This window comes from Limulus polyphemus, unplaced genomic scaffold (assembly GCF_000517525.1).
Source record: "Limulus polyphemus unplaced genomic scaffold, Limulus_polyphemus-2.1.2 Scaffold1144, whole genome shotgun sequence".
In the NCBI taxonomy this organism is placed as follows: domain Eukaryota; kingdom Metazoa; phylum Arthropoda; class Merostomata; order Xiphosura; family Limulidae; genus Limulus; species Limulus polyphemus.
In genome coordinates, this window is record NW_013666754.1 from 67,378 (window position 1) to 85,679 (window position 18,302).

The window sequence follows — 18,302 nt, forward strand, 5'->3', positions numbered from 1 at the left end:
TAGTGAAAATATATTTTCTATATTCAACATAATGTACTTAGGTCATTATTACCTTCCTATGTTTACTATGATATTTTCTTGATGTAGATTATCTTTACTTGCTGGATAATAAGCATATGTAAATGGAGTGTTTAATGTTTAACAAAAAAATATTCTTGAATCATAAAAATTGGTAAATAAATCATACTTTCATATGTTTTAATTCTATGTACTGTATGTTTTTTCAAAGACTTATAAATAAATCAAAAAGAATATCCATGACAAGAAATGCAGTTTGGGCTCTTTCTAACCTATGTCGTGGTAAAAACCCTCCTCCAAAGTTTGAAGAAGTAAGTATTTATATTGCGACTTAAAAGTTTATAAATGTATGGAAAAACGTTTTTTTCTTTCCACATTGAAGCATTTGTGTACTTACAGTATCTTTGCAAATTTTACCACAAATGAAACCATTTAAATCAATGGCATTTAAATGTTAAATATACAGTTACAACACTAAAGTGAAGTTAGTACAATAAGAAGTATAAGTATTGTGTGTGTATGTGTTGTTTTTTCTTTGTTGTCAAATGTTCAGTTCTACAAATCAAATATTCTTTTAGTGCCAGTTTATTTAATACTTATTGTTCTGGTGTCTAAACGTAGAAAGCTGGAAGATGTTTAAGAATCTGCACAGTGAGAAATGTATTAAAGAATTTTTTAATTATATAGTTATTAAGTGTTTACAACTGATGTAAACCATTGTACTATTAAGATAGTAATTCTCCATTATTAAGTTGGAGTATTTACCTTTTTTTTTAATTGATTGTTGCGCATTATGTTGTATATGGTATGTGCAACTAAATCTTTGAAACATACCAGAGTAACTAATTACACCCAGAAAACTAACAAATATCCAAAGTGTAGTTTAACGTCAACCATACAAAAGAATCGGATACTTCTTGGATAAAATTATTCTCTAGCAATTATTAGGTTTAACGGTAACGCCGTAAGATATATTATGTATTTACTAACATGTCGCATAATTGTGTGCTAGTTCTGAGAAGTGGCAGTTTTTATTAATAACCAAGATAAGCATTCAGTAGGAACAGTTTGTGCCGTACATTACTGGTTCATGTAAGATTAGTTTTTGTAAACCACTAATAAAAGTATTAAGTAACAATTTCTCACATATGTTAAGTGTTCTCAGCACAAAGACACAGAAACAGAACTGTACAAGAGAATTAATACCTTTCCATTTTTACATCCATTCTCTGCTTATTCATAATGCTTATAAAGTAGAAGGTTTCTTAATGGGAATTACACATGAAAGTAATTGTTCAAACATAGACTAAAACCCAGTCTTACTAATAACTTTGATACTGGAAAGGTATTGTTAACTCTTAATGGGAATTACACATGAAATTAATTGTTCAAACATAGACTAAAACACAGTCTTACTAATAACTTTGGTACTGGAAAGGTATTGTTAACTCTTAATGGGAATTACACATGAAAGTAATTGTTCAAACATAGACTAAAACCCAGTCTTAACAATAACTTTGGTACTGGAAAGGTATTGTTAACTCTTAATGGGAATTACACATGAAAGTAATTGTTCAAACATAGACTAAAACCCAGTCTTACTAATAACTTTGGTACTGGAAAGGTATTTTTAACTCTTAATGCTTTTGTTTTCATCTCTGACGAGAATGTTACAAATTTTATATGACAAATAAGAACTGTTATATTCATCCAAATGTTCAGTATGTTTAAATTGTTGTGTATTATAATGTTCGCTTTTTGTTGTATTTTAGTTCACTGTATTGTGTTTGAACAACCACTGTAAATAGTTTTTCTTTTACAATATGATCACTATATACTTGGCATGATTTTTTTTTTCATCTGCTGTACCTTGATTTTTTAGTAGAGTGATCATGTATTCATTTTCCTTGGAAGGATGAAGTTTTTATGCACAGTGTATTACTTGAGTAAGGAAGCACATTATGCTAATATAATATTAAGTAGGCAAAGAACGAGTTATAAGCATAAAGAACAGTTTTATTAATGGTGGAACGTACTATATGTTTTGACATGCTTATAAATTATTGTCTGCCTACCTATTATCACCGTGTATTAGAATGAGATTTTGGGATACATTTTAATCCTAATTATCAAAGTAATTTTCTAGCAACTAGAATATAGTGGTGTTGATCAACATTAAAGATAAAAAGACAGTATATATAGACATTTTTCTTGTTGAGTCACAGATCATTCTCTTGGTTTTGTTATATTTTAACCAACCACATATGGCAGATTTTGAATTAGTACATATTGAGGAGGATGAACTTTTTTAATGTATATTTGTGATTCTAGTGGGTTGTGAAGGTGAATGTTGGGAGATGAGCATTGTTTGATGTTTTACTGCTTGAGATTCAAAGAAGTATATTTGAGCTACCATACTCTTTGTGTGAATACTAGTTTCATTTTATTGAGTCAAAACCACAGATATATCTCTGAAGACATTCATGTGCTTATGTGTACCTACAGTATTTTATAGATTTGGGTTTGCATCTGAACCATCCTATTAAAAACATATATGGAGAACTGGCTGCTGAAATCTAATCCTGACATCATATTGCTATTTTAAATATGTCAAACAATGCTATGTTTGTTTGATTTTTAATTGGAGATGTTCATGAATTATTATAACCTTTTTTTTAAGATTTTTAGAAATGGTTTTTAGGCTATATTTTTATTTTTTGCTTATGTTACACACAAAACATTTGGATTTTAAGTACTGTAAACATTTATGTATATACAAGTTCTCATGACATGTCAGTAGAAAACCAGAAAGTATTTAATATCATGTGTGTTAAACATTTGTTCCTGTAGTTTTAACTCTTATTCCTCTCTCTCTAAATATGTGTGTGTGTGTGTATATACATTTGTTGAGTTATTCTCATAATTAAGAAATATTTATATTCTGCAAGGTTACACCTTGTCTACCTGTTCTGGCACACTTGCTGTTTCACAGTGATTCAAGTGTACTTGGTGATGCCTGCTGGGCCTTGTCATACCTTTCTGATGGTCCCAATGAAAAGATACAAGCAGTTATTGATGCTGGAGTTTGTAGAAGACTTGTAGAATTGCTAATGTGAGATACTTTTAAGTTTTACTGTGATGTACAGCATTTTTTGAGTTATCAGTGGGACATTAATTATATATATAAGCCTACATTTAGTACATTAACTATAGGTACACTAACCCTAGTCTGACCTACCTAGATATTTTATGAGCTACCTTTGTTGTGATGTTGAAATTCTAGAATACCAACAGCTCCACTGATGTAATCTAAGTATAAAAAAAGAAGCTATATTTGAATTGTGAAATGCTTATAACCCTCTATTTAATATAGCTAGTGTAGATTTTGTTTTAAAATAATTGAGGAAAATTTACTAAAGACATCCAGTTTTCTTGGGTTTTTTTTTCTATAGGTATTCTAACAATATTGTTGTGTCAGCTGCTCTGAGAGCTGTAGGAAATATAGTGACAGGAGATGACATCCAGACTCAGTTAATGTTAAACTGTAATGTGCTCCCCTGTCTTCTTCACTTACTTTCATCAGCTAAAGAGTCTATTCGGAAAGAGGCATGTTGGACGATATCAAATATCACAGCAGGAAATAGACAACAGATACAGGTATTTACTTGTTCTGTAGATATTTTGTTACTTATTCATTATGATACAACACAAAGTTCATATATCAGTAGTCAAGGATGCCTTTTGTATTTTTTATGTGGTATTTTTCTGAAGTAGTATTTTTTTGCACTTTTCACTAGACTTTAAAGGGTATCCTTTAAAACTGCAGGCTCCTTAGTTTAGTGTAGTAGTTCTTTATAATGTCAAACACTCAACCAATGGTAATGCAGTGATTTGGAACTAAATCTATATCTGTATGACTGATTTAGAACATATTTGTATGGTTTAAAGTTGAGGTTAGATATAAATTGTTGGCAAGAAGCATATGAAATATGTATGTATAGTAATACATCTGAATTAAAAAACAAAGTCTTTTAGTTTCAAAAAGTCAGATGAATCTTTATGTAGTTCAAAAGAGGAATATAGCCTGGTGAAAATGAAATTGTTGGGGAGTAGGTTGGTTCTTGAGACTTTTTTGCAAACTTCTGTCCAATGTCTTGCAGGGGTGGAGGAGATCCATCTTGGTTGGTATGGTTTTTATTATTGGGTCATATTGATAAGATACACACAGTGAACTTGAGCTCATTTCATGAAAGTGTTTGTTTTGTATTATGTGATGTTTCCCCTCTATAATGCATTTATATAATTTATTATAATTATTATTTTATACAGATGTTAAGTATCTTCTGGAAATACTAGCACATAAGCTAGCATTGCTAGTGGTGAATGGTTGAACTAAAAGTTTAAAAAATCCGAACCAGTGAAGCGACAAAAAGTGCTATGAAATCGGAGCATGCAAAAATCTCGGTATGGCAGATATAAATGCAGCATTCTCACTGCTTTAATGTGTGATGCTCTTGGTACAGTCAACTCATTATCAAAATGCCATCTGTCTAAAAGTCTGCTGAAACATAATCCCATCTTTCTTGTACTCTCTGAATTATAGTGCAGACATTTTTAACTGCTGTAGCTTGGGTAAAGAGCTGTGTGGAATATGTATATCTTGAGTAACTGTTTATTTAACTAGTATGTGCTTTAGCTAAAACCAGAATCTTTTAAAGTCTAATTTGTCACAATGAAAGATATTTGTTAAAATCATTGTTCCACTCTCTTTGTTATTTAAGTCAATGGTATTAAGTTGCAATCAGCTAACCTTATTTTGATCTGTTGTTATATTTCATAGGCAGTGATTGACACTAATATATTTCCTGCTATAATTGATATCTTGGGAAAAGCTGAATTTAAAACTCGTAAAGAAGCTGCTTGGGCTATAACAAATGCTACGTCTGGTGGTTCTCCAGAACAAATCAGGCAAGATCTTTTTGCTCTTCACAGTATTATTACGTTCTAATACTTATTATTATGTATTTAACATGTGAAAATTGTTTTCGTAGTTTAAATTACTAGACAACTCGTAACTTTGGAAGTGATAATTGAGGTTGAAGTGATCCATATTGCTACTGATTAACTTTAGATTAAAAGGATTTATAGTTTCCAATTAGTTTAACAAAAACAATCCAGAATTAACAGAGTGTAGACTTAATATAGACACTTAATATAAAAAGTTTAAGCTTTAGTGGCAGTTATAGTCTGTATAAAGTGTCTCTGAGTAAGCTTTTATGGATTTATTGTTTTGTTATACAAATATGACTTCAATACAATTCTGATTGACTGTCATTTGTTGGATTGTACCAATTAGCATGTTACCTTCACATAGGTTATGCAGTATTACTATTTTCATGTGATGTGCATTGATGAGGGCTTGTTTCCAAATGTTATTTGAATATTCTCTTTGGTAGAAAATGTTTCTATTTTTTTTTTATAATCTTACATTATAGACAAGACTACTGTGTTACACTTAAAGACAAATTGTTTCTGTAAAAAAACAACCTGTAGTATGCTACAGATAGATCTAAAATAACAACTGATGGAACTTCAACATTCACTTATTGCAAACAATTGTGAGAGTTTTATTCAACTCGTACCTTAAAACACATCATTAGGCAGAACTGAAATACTCATTGAATGTCATTCATGCAATGAATAGTTTTTAAAAACATGTTACTGGAAGTCAAGATATTTATCATTGAGAAGTATAACCAAATGAGATAAACAATTTCTATGTAAGTCATAAAGTTTTTTAAAATTAGTTACTTGTATAGGTATACACTTAATATGCTTTTTCTGGTCATATATTTTTTGGGGTAACTATTTTGAGGTTTCTTACAAAAAAAGTAGATAAAAATGTGTTAAGTTTACACAAATAAAGTCAGGGATTTTAAGTTACTTTCTTTTCAAGATAATTTTGTACTGTTGCTTTATATGTATGTTGATACACTTTGGGGGATGTACAGAAACAGTCATTTAGTCAAGTTCTATACAACATAATACTGTGTAAGTGTTAATTTCAATGTCCAGTTTAATGACCAAGCATATATTGCTGGTTAAAATACTGTACACTTGAAGTGAAAAGGTTATCTCGGTATTTATTACTTGGTTCATCCATTTTTTGCCAAATGTATTAATTGGGCAATATTTTTCTAATTATGTAACTAATATTGTTAAACTAATATTCCTCAGTTTACTTTTCACTGTCTAAGTATTGAAACAGTTCATGGTATCTTTATACTTTTGGTCATGGGTCCTTTGAAAGTTTTGAAAACACTTCATGAATCTCTTGTCTTTATAAGTGTGCATATCATACATTTCTGTCATCATCATATTTCATATCATAATTGGAAATTATTTTCATCTACTTTTTGTGTCACTAGATATCTCATCCAAGAAGGATGTATCCCTCCATTGTGTGAATTACTGACAGTGATGGATCCCAAAATTGTGCAGGTTGCGCTAAATGGATTAGAAAATATTCTAAAGTTAGGAGAGCTGGATGCTAAGGATCATGGAGGAGTCAATCCATATGCTGTAATGATTGAGGGATGTTATGGTATGTTTGTTTTTCTCTAGGACAACCTTTGATTTACTTTGTAAAAGATCTTACAATTTATTTGTTTTACAACCGATGCCAAGTAAACTATAAAGTTTTTGAGTATTTTGAGAAGTTACCCACGTATATTTGAATTGAATAAAACTTTTCTTGTATTAACAGACTTATAAACAGATAATATAATAAATATGACAAAGTACAGTATTTCAGTATATTTTATATTCAGACTTGTTGAGCTGAGGTAAAGGCTTCTCAGTTACTGGTAGAGAAAACTTTTCTTGATGAGACCTTGGTTGATTTGTGCTATAAAAAAATTGAGATGCATATTGTGGATTTTCTGGTTTTGATGCTGCCAAAATGCTATATAAAAAATATATTCACAAAACAATTATACAAGAGATATTAGAAAGGAAACTTTGCAAATCAATAATGAACAAATGTAACAAGTAGAAAGTAAAAGGTACTTAAAAAATTATTATTATTATGCATACTTTGTTTTTTTCATTCTGAACGTTACTTGATGCTGTTATTTCAAAAGCAAAAAAATTACTTTTGTATTGCAGAGTATACTAATATAGCCAGATGTAATAATTGGTAAAATGTTTATAATAATTTTTTCTGCATACAATATTTTTTCCTTTAAAATCACCAGGACTTGATAAGATTGAGTTTCTTCAATCTCACGAAAATATGGAAATCTACCAGACAGCTTTTGATATAATTGAACGGTACTTTGGAACAGAAGAAGAAGATTCTCATCTTGTGCCCACTGTGAGTGAAGAAACTCAGCAGTTTCAGTTTGATACCCCTGACAACAATGTCCCTGTTGGAGGATACAACTTCTAGCAGAAGTATTGGTCACTTTAGAATAAAATAAAAACTTCTCTTCTAAAATGTAACTCAATTCAATTTTAGTGTATGTCTGCATAGTTTCTGCTGAACATCTAATGAGTAACAAGACATTCAACTTACACGAGTTTTTGCTGCAACGTAGTCCCGATTGAAGAGGCTAAGGCATGGAAAGAAGATAATTTCCTACAAACATTGTTCTTACTTTTTATTGTTAGTAATATTATGTTTTGAAGTGATCACAGCTGGAATGTTTAATAACATATTCACAGTTGATGTTCATTATCTTCTCTGTAGTTACGGCTTTTGTTGTTAGTTACATAACATCCAGTTTAGTTGTTGAAGTAGGAATTAATGATAGTTATAAATATGCCTGATTTTTTTGTAAACTATATTTAATTGTTACCCCAGTGTTTTATGAAATATAAAACAAAACTTCATAAAAATATTAACTATTGTCCATTTATTATCTGTGCATAATATATAGTTACTATGTGTTTGTCAAAGCTTGATGGCTGTTCAGTAGTATAAAAATAACAATAATTTGATGTTATAGATGTTTTTATTAAGTTTAGATGCTTTTTGAATCAGCACAATACAAAAGGAACTTAATGTTTTTATAATAGTGATGGAGACTATACTTCTATTTGCACATGAGCATATTTTCTCAGCCAAATTAATTGGATTCCTGAAAGATGAATATTATGTTTTAAATCTGTAATGAGGGATTTGAAGACATTGAAAGAGGCAGTACAGCATTTGTTTACAACACAGTTTGCATGTTTTATATTTTGAAAAAACTTGACTATGATATTTTCATTATGCTGCTTTTTGTATGTGACAGGACTCATGCTTGTTGAATAAGTAAGTCTTATCAAAGGTTGTGTTTTGATTACCAGCAATACAAACATCTTCACAGGTAGTTCTTAACATATATGTTTTTCACTTTTATGCAACTACCAAATTTATGGTTGATATCTGCACACCTTGAATTTGGTACATGAATTTGGCATCATTATAATTATAACCATGATGTGTAATTAACTTTTCACTGAAATTGAGATTAACAATTCATACAATGTACAGCCTAGAATATGATTACATGATAAGAACCAATCATATTATTTTACATGAACAAATTGGAAATTTAGTATGAATTTTTTCTTGTATAAAAAAATTAAAAATAATTAATGTTGGCCATTGAGTTTACATGTTTCCACATAACTACTTGAAAACCTTTGATATGGTTATTAGTCATATGATAATTATAGGAGTGAAGGAACAATGATAACCACTTTTATAGTAATGAGAAATTTTAATGGCCTATTAGAATTTCTAAAATATTGTATACATTAAACTTTTGTACTTGAGCCATTTACTGATATGAGATAGGTAAACGTTTGAACTTAGACAAAACCAGATTACTGACACACTTTTTGGGAAGTTTTCTGCAGTATTAAAAAAAAAGAGAGAGAGAGACTTAGCTTATTTTAGAAATTCTTTCAACAGTTCATTTCATTTTTATCATATTTGCAAACTACAACACTACTAATCTATTTGTAAGCAGTTTGTTTCTGGAAAAAATTTGCTTTGATCTTACAAAATAAGCTACTGCTTCTCCTAACATAGTCTGTCATCATTTTAATTATGATTTGTTAGATAATAAAATATTTATACAGTGATAATAGTAACTACCTGCAATGTGCTATTTCTAATTGTATATAATAAAAAGGAAAGTTTAATAAAGTGCTCAATTGGACAGTAGTTTCTGGAAACAAGTTTCTGTAAAAATTGTTAATGTAAAAAAATTCAATTATCTTAAAGTAATGAATAATTTATTGCCAAATAAAAAATGCCATACAGTCTAGTAAAACTGCTAGACTTTTAATATTATGTATCATGTATTACTATACAATATTTTAAGTTATTTTTCAATCCTACTTTAATGAAGTGCTAATGTTTATAAGTATTTTAGTTTTCATTAATAAAGAATTAATTTTTGGTGTGCTCTCTTTTTTTTAAATGTTTGTTTGCCAACAATATTTGTAATATCCACACATACACACACACATTTTTTTTTTCTCCAAAAATGTACTTACTGCTTATTGTATAATGGGCATTTTTATAGTAAAACAAAAATATTTTCCCTTCAGCTTAGATTATTAAATTGAAAAAACTGTAGAGCAGCAATGTTGAAGTTTTTATTAAGATCAATTACTTCTAAAGATTAAGGAACAAAATTAACAGTGTGGTTTCTCACGTGAAAACCATAATAATCAGTACAAATTAGGTGTATAAAAAAACAAAAATAAATGCTAGCTTAAGTAGATTAGAGTGTTTTAAAGAAAAAAATTATTATTACAAAGACTTGAGGAAAAAATTAATTGGGAATACTAGATTTAAATAACAGATTAGTTTTATAAATCTAGACACATGTTTTTGATGGTATTGTCATTCTTAACAAAGATATCAATTTGTAAAGAATGATATTAAAGAGAATACTATCTTCTTGTAAATCTTTAGTATTCATGTTGTTTGTACTTTTTCTTTGGTCCTAACTATGTAAGAGTTATGAGAAATTATTAAATTTGTATTTTTTTATTTTGATTCAATAAATTATTTAAGTTGCTCACATTTTATAGTCTGTAAAATCTTTTTTTTTTACATGTTAATACAATCCTTATTCTGTAATACTTAAAATGATAATTTTTTTTCTATCTTTTTGTATAATAATTTAGCACGGCAATTCATTTTTGATCACATTTTATATTTTAAAAGTAAAAAATACATTATCTTCCAAGTTATATGCGACATGTTCATCACATTGCACAGGATATTATATGTAGTTTATTTTAACTTTCCAAAATAAAAATGCTTTATAATATCTTTTGTTGCATATTCTAAGTTTTTATTTTAATTTGTTTAGTTGAATGAGATTATTTTCACTAACATTACTACATTTTAGTTCTTTCAGTAATGTTCCTGTACTACATCAACTAGCATAAAGTTTTATGAAAACAGTTATAGTAAAGATTTTTTCTCCTCCTATAATCTAAAGTCTTAAATGTGAAATTGTGTACCAGGCAAATAATTATTTAAAAAATTGGATTATATGTTGTGAATATGTTAAAATATATATTAACTTAATTTATAGGCTGTGAATACCCTTTTTTGAATTTGAACTTGATGAAATTGATATTGTTACTAAAATACAATCATAATATGAGAAAAATATTGTTTTCCAAACTTCAAATGAGGTGCCTTTTCTTTCCAAAAAGTGACCATTCTTGTATTCTCAGTCCTGCAAACTTGTAGCCTACCATTTCAGTGTTCTACTGTGATTGTATTTATTTGTTTCCAAAAAGAAAAGTTAGCCAGACAAATAATAAAATTGTAAAATTACATTTATTTTCATGTGTGTATTATATTGATTGAATTATATTCCAATATTTCACATAGTAATTTGAATCAGTTGATTGTCTCTTTTTAAGTTTTATCACAGTTGACCAGGAAAAACTTCAATTCATAGCAGCAAAAAGTGGTAACTATTATTCATGATAAAAACACTAGTTGATGAGATGAATTCAAAATAAAGAAATTGCAAAGTACTTATATTGTAAAAAAATTAAAATGATTGTTTATAAAAGTCTTTTTTTCTTGTGTGGCTGTGAATTTGTTAATAACTCATCAGTGTTTATAAATATCTAATTCCATAAAGCTTGTGGTATTCATAGTTTGGGCCTGGTGGTTAGGGAGCTCAACTCACAATGTGCAGGTCATGGGTTTGACTACCCGTTGCTGAACATGCTTGTTCTTTAAAACCTGGAGGTGATATAATGGGATGGTCAATCCCACTGTATGTTGGTACAAGAGTTGGTGGTGTTGACTATCTGCCTTCCCTCTAGTTTTTCATTACTGAATTAGGGATGGCTGCTTGGAGGGGAGATGAGTATGACCAGGTAAAGCTTCCCGAGTCACCAATGAAATATCAGCATCTAAAGTGTCCGGATGGTCTTAAGTGGCTGCAGGACTCAAAAAAAGAATTGATAGTTGAGAAATTTTTATAGACCTTTTTTTTTCTTCTAGTGTTATACTGCAAAAATAATGGAACACTTAAACTTTTATAAGCAGCACGTGGTAAAAACCGATGAAAGAGATATTTAAAAAAAGTTTTGTAACATAATCCCAGAAATTATTTTGAGATCATTTTTTTTTATAATATTTTTACTAGTGCTTCAGAGAAAGTAATGTAATATTTACTTTTATAAGCAGTGTATGAAAAAAAAAGCCCATGAGAAAGATTTTAAAGAAATTTTCGTTATTTGGTACTAGCAATTATTTCAAGGTATGTGCTAGTTTCTATGTTATTCATCTATAGGTTCAGTTATTAATGCATTTGGTATTGAGATAACAATCAGATATTGAATAAAATTGACTTAGTGCTTATTTAACAAATAAAGTTTTAAAAAAAAATGTTTTGGCAAGTGTGTAATGTTCAATCTTAAATTCTCGCAATTTTTAAAAATCAACGATTATCTTATACACCATTCTAGAAAAATAAGATTGTTTCCAGTAACCAAGTTATCAAAATACAATAACTTACTGTACAGGATAAAATGTAGTAAAAAATCCTTGAAACTGGAAAGCAATCTCACACACTACATGTTTCGACATTATACAATTATCAAAACATCAACTTACATATTAAAGAATTTCACGCCATCTGCTGACAATATTTCCATCAGGTCCATTATCCTTATTCAGTAATTTAAATTTACTTCTTTTACATTTAATTATCTCAGTAGATTCACGTATATTCGTATCAATTAAATTTCCAGCTTATGCTAAAATAATAACTTTTCCCATTGAATTGTGTGATTAGTTTAACTAACATGTTCTGCTAAAGGTGAAATAGTGATAGTATTATTTTAACATTTCTTTTATGTTCATTCAGTCTGAATTTTAATTTTTTTCCAGTTTGTCCTATGTAAACTTTTTAAATTCACATAATATTTTATATATGCCAAATTTTTCCATTAAATCAATTTTATCTTAGTTGTATTAAGAATTTCGCAGACATTGTTTATTTGTATATCGGGAAAATATTTATTTGTTTTTATTTAAATTTTTTCATTAAATGACAAGATAAACCAGATATATATATGATAGTACTAAACATTCTTACTTTTTTCGTAAATGGTTTTAACTTAATATTTTTATCCCTGTTTTTTTAGTTTTATGACAACTCTGTCAACAAAATCTGGATTAAAACCTCTTTCCACTGCTATGTGCTTAATTAACAGTAACTCATTATTGATATCATCCTGTTTACAACATAATTTTAATATTCTATCCACATAAGTGTAAAAAAAACAAGTTTTTTGAGATGTAGTGTGACAAGATTGTTGATGTGGCGAAATAATTACAGAGAAAGGTTTACGATAAATGGTAGTTTCCAATTTATCCTTATTTTTACTCACTCAATAAAACATCCAAAAAGGTAAACAACCATTTATTTCAACTTCATAATTAAATCTTATGGGACTATCAATGTTATTAAGGTAATTAGCAAAATTAGCTATTTCATCTTTACTATACCGCCAAATCAAAAATGTGTCATCTAGATACGTTAACCAAACTTCAAGTTTTGTATCTGCTTTTTCTAGTGCTTCACTTTAAAACTGTCCATAAATAAATCACACAATAACGGAGTAAAGGAGAATCCATTGCTAAACCCTCGTTCTGTTTATAAACTTCGTTATTAATCTGGAAAAAATGAGTTTTCAACACATACTTGTACCAGGTTAATTATATCCATTATTTCTAAGATTGAATTATTATTTTCTTTCAGTTTTTTTCTCAAAACATTCAATAGGTTTTTTTCACAGGTACTTTGGTGAAATTGACACAACATCAAATAGCACCAAAATATATTTTTGATTTAAAATTATATGCTCAATTCTTTCGACAAATTCAAACGAATTCTTAACTGTCTATCTATTTTTATCCCTTAAAAATGGCCTCCCAGTGGCATGTCTGCGGATTTACAACGATACCCGTGGTGGGCGGAGTACAGATAGTCCACTGTGTAGCTTTGTGCTTAACTTCAAAACAAACAAACCCTTAAAAATGAGAAATTTTTAGATATAAATTTTGCAACATTATAAGTTGTACTCTTAATGTTGGATACAGTAAGTCTGAAACTATTACCAATCTTATTAACTTTAGGCAAAGCATGTAATCTAGATAAAATAAAGTTACTGGGAATTAAACTTTGCTTTTCATAAGGTGTTAGATTCATACAACTTAATTTTTTCTTTATCTATTGTATGAAATTTATTTTTAGGGTTAAGTTTAATGTTCTGATAAGGACCATCCTTTCTTCAACTTTAGAATCGTAATAATTTTTATTCAGAATATCAGCCTTGCAAATGACATCTTGTTCCTTTAAATTTTTCAAAATTTCAAAGTCCTTTTTATTATTGAAGTTAAAATTATTTAATAAAGTGCAACACTCACTTCTAATAATATACATTTTTCAACATTTAATTTTTTCAAGTTAGTCTCAATTTCAGTTATGATATCTTTTTTAAAACCTTTATTTGGACCAAATGAGAAATTTAAACCTCTGTTTAAAACATCAATCTGTTTATCATTTAGTATTAAATCAGATTTATGTATGACTCTAGGGTTATTTAAAAAACTATTGTACTTATCTGGCAATGAATCTAGTTTATAATGTTCATCATTCACTTTTTTTCTGAATTAATAGTTTTTGTCCAACGTAGTTTTAGATGTAGCAATGTTTTTTGTATATTTATCCATGACTTCCTTTCCCATTCCGTCCAGTCTTCATTCCCTTCCTTAGATAAAGCTAACTGCAATAAATACAATCTTTTTTTTTCTTTCTCGGAGATGAAACTTCTTTTTTGTCGAATTACAATATTCAGTATCTTCTCTTTAGTCTTCGCAAGTTGATACTCCATTTTAGTGTTTGTTTTTGATATTGCAATCCAGTTTTATGAATTTTGGCATTATCTTATTTCGTTTGAATAAACAAGTTTTATTAAGAAAGGACTTGTGTCGCTAAAGTTTCATCGGAACGAAGTTACGAAAAATCAATTAACGAACGGAGACGTAACAATATTGTGAGTTTTTAAAACTGAACATTGTACACGTGCCAAAAAATTAATCTAGCAACGGGATATATGGCAAAATGACAAGACTGAGGTTAAAAAAATGTCTTCAACAACTAGCATTTTTAATGAAGTGTTTTACGATACACTTATTTTCAACAGTCGCTCTATAACAAACGCTATATCAACGAACGTTAACTTCAACAATACTTTATGACTGCAGTTCAATTACTCATTACCTACACACACATTGTCGTCACGTTGTGACCGTCTTATATATACCAGACCACCCCCCAATCTAGCAAATGCTAGAGCACTCCCGAAGGAACAGGATAGTTCTAGAAACGTGGCGTGACACTAGTCACGTGACCTCGCTGACGCAGCAACAATATAAAAAACAATGATTATTTTATACATAATTCTATAAAAATGCGATTGTTTCCAGTTTTCAAATTACTAAAATACAATAACTTACTGTACAGGACAAAATGGGGTTTCATGTCACTGAGAGGGAGCACCAATTATACTCCCTCCATGGGATTCCATATACCATTATACGAGCTTGGTCATCTCGTCCACGTATTTTGATGCTCTCTCTAAGTGACACGTGATCATAAACTGCTCACATATTAGTAGATCTGCCAGACCTTTACAACTATCTTCACACTTGGCCATGTCAGTCCAACTTGTGAAGTATCACCACAGACGTACCACAAACTCCAGTGTTACGTTTGACTTCTCTGAACGTCTGGCAAAGACCTTCCTTGATATGTTCATAGTGTTTCATCAGGGCCACTTTTAACTTGTCATAGTCCATGGCATCTTCTAAGATCCTGTCCACGTACATATGTAAACCTTTTCCTGTAAGAAGGGGGCTGACACAGACTACCCAGTCACTTCTGTCCCAGTTCTGACTTTGGGCAAATCTTTTATATCTATCCAAGAAAGCGTCCATGTCGTTTTTCTGTTCATCAAATTTAGGAAGCTTGGGTCAGCTGGACCTGACCCCATTGTCAGTTATGGGTCTCCTATCTTTCTGTTGGGTGAGCTTGGCAATCTCAGTTTGAGCTCTTATTATCTTTATTTCCAGTTTCTCCCCTCTCTCTATTTCTTCTTTCTCAATTTGTTCGTTACACTGTTAGTTATCACAGTTATATCCAGAGCTTTAAATAATTGTCTCTTTTTCGTCAAAGCCCACTCAGGCTGGTTCAATTACTTTAGAACACAATTGATAAGACGAATTATTATTCTATACTCTGTTATTACAATACAATCTGGGACAAATTCACTTTAAAAATCGCCACTATACACTTTTTATGGCTAAATTCACAATCACGCAGACTAGATCTAACTATCGAATTAAATTGTAGTGTGTACAACGTCTAGAACGTTGTACACACTACTAGATATTATGTTACAATAATAAACAATTAAAAGAACGAGAAAAACTCAGAAGGTTCTAATAAAAATAATATAATAATAATCAGTTTATAACTATTGATCTACACAAGGTATAATTCACAAACAGTTACGTAAACAAACCTGCAATAAACTATCACTTCTAAAAATAACTAAATTTAACACTTTCATTAAACTTAAACTGAAACAGTAATGTATATCTAACAATGAAACATACTAAATAATTAAAATAAACAATAAATTATTTAAGGCAAATCATAAAATTAAAATACAACATATAATGAAATAATAAAGTAATAGAAAGAAAACCCTTTGACAGTGAAAACAATCTGAAAATAATAAATATAAAAATTTAGAGAAACACTCAAGATAACCTTTAACAATGGATGACAACCTCGACATAATGAAAAATCCTTTAATAATCAATAATCAACCAGGACAAACTAAAATAAAAGAAAGACGCAGAGCTACACAAACACACACACACATATATCCAACACTTTAAATGTATTCACAGTAAAATATATAAGATATATACCTTAATCAAAGGCAAGCAAGAGATCAGATTCTCCTCATCTCAATCCCATCAAGAGACCCTCTAAGATAACAGTCGACTAGTGACTGGCTCTCGTAGTGGCATGATGATGTTGTGTGCTCAGGCCAAGGCTGTCCAAGTCGGTGACAGCTTTATGTGTAGTTAGCAGACTTCCTATTCTAATCGGGAGGGTGGAGTGTCCCTTCACACAACCAGTCCTCCTCCTGTCTCTACACTTCATGGCTACTTCCAGATAGTAATGCTTTTGTGCCGGATTTACTGCAAGATTAGTTGGACTGTGATGGTGGTCATTGGTGGGTTGATAAGATATGGCTACTAGGAGATAATGATTACTACAGATCTTGGAATTATATATTTGGTCATCCTACACAACTTATCTGCAAGTATAACCTGTATACTAGGTGACCTACAGTTCACTGATGAAACCGCAAAGAAAAAATGTAGAAATAATATTGCAATCCTGTTAAATATGCAAGTTTGTTTGTGGTGTTTCGCAAATACAGTCTCAGTTTGCACCACCAGCTAATGCTGTGATAGAAGGAATATCTGAGATACACTGTTTTCATTGGAAAAAAACCAAGCCACATTTTCTTAGATATTTATCTTTTCGAGGACAATATAAATTTCTGTTATTTTTTGCAATTATGGTACTATAGAGTAATGTTGCCGGTTGAAATGATCACTGGTACAGTATTTTAAAAACAAGTTCCTGAAAACAGCAGTGTAACTAGTTTTATTTAGTCAAAGTACATTGGCATGCAAATACATGGTTGCCAATGTCATCTGAGTTTACTGGTTGAATATTGTACAAACGTTTTGAGCTCGCATTAGCAAATAAATCTCAAAAGATTTCTAATTGGGGTTCCCAGATGTATATGTTGAATCAGATTGCTGTCTGGGAAGAATAACCTTAAGCCAACATCATTTAGCTAACGAAGACGAGTTTCCCATAATGCCACTGTCATGCAGGCTTTCTTGAAGTTCTAGAAGCGTAGCCAGCAGTAAAATAGATCAGCCGCTAAAAAATTAGATTATTCAACCACCAGAGGGAAGAAAAAGTTAGGTTCAGGTTCTGTGTCAACTTAAGCAGGTTTAGTTGTAATATATATCATTGCATTTTAATTGCCATGCATGGACAAATCTCTAGATACATTGAAAGATTTCATGATGGTTTAAGTCACTACACATTGCTTTAGACTACTGGCAGAAAAAGAAGCTATGGGATAAAAGCAGAGCTAAAACTACTTTCAACACTTAAGAATGTTTTTATGACTTTAGCATCATGACATTTGGCCCCTGTAATTACACGCCACCTATTTTCGAAATGATTAACAGAGCTCTTATTATGTGATTTGCAATGGGTACAGTGTTATGTATTTTGTGTTTGATTGTAAGTTTTCCAAACTGCCTATTGTTACATATCTGCTTGTTTGTTAATTCCCGATAGAAATTCTTTCCGAGGAACTTCAGCGATACAAGCCCTTTCTTGATTAAACCAGTTTATTCTTTCTCGATAGAAACTTTTGGTACATAGGTCGTTCCACAATCAGTACGTTTCTCGTCACTTTAAACTTAACAACTTTTATAATACACGCTATAAATCACAGCGATTCAAAATCTCGATAATTTCGCTCTCTGCGAGTACAAAACACACACTTTATATTACCGCTGTTGTTGTTGTTCTTGGCAGTTATTTTGATTTAAAAATAATTATCTCCTA

General features: G+C 30.1%; 1 protein-coding gene and 1 long non-coding RNA gene across 3 annotated transcripts in view; one reads left to right on the top strand and one right to left on the bottom strand.

Annotated features, from left to right (window-relative positions):
* The window catches only part of LOC106462335 (importin subunit alpha-7-like), a 51,282-nt gene extending 40,407 nt beyond the window's left edge, over positions 1–10,875 (top strand). For both annotated transcript variants that reach the window (XM_013922249.2, XM_022389561.1), the window contains exons 8-13: positions 230–329; positions 2,967–3,130; positions 3,471–3,675; positions 4,859–4,986; positions 6,447–6,622; positions 7,275–10,875. In XM_013922249.2, the coding sequence (XP_013777703.1) occupies positions 230–329; positions 2,967–3,130; positions 3,471–3,675; positions 4,859–4,986; positions 6,447–6,622; positions 7,275–7,468 (967 nt within the window). In that variant the 3' untranslated portion in view covers positions 7,469–10,875. The remainder of the gene's footprint in view (positions 1–229; positions 330–2,966; positions 3,131–3,470; positions 3,676–4,858; positions 4,987–6,446; positions 6,623–7,274) is intronic.
* LOC111086495 lies at positions 10,858–12,156 on the bottom strand. Its single transcript, XR_002611213.1, has 2 exons — positions 12,075–12,156; positions 10,858–11,501 (listed from the first exon to the last, which is right to left on the bottom strand). It is a non-coding gene; the product is annotated as an uncharacterized LOC111086495 (long non-coding RNA).
* Positions 12,157–18,302: the final 6,146 nt, after the last annotated feature.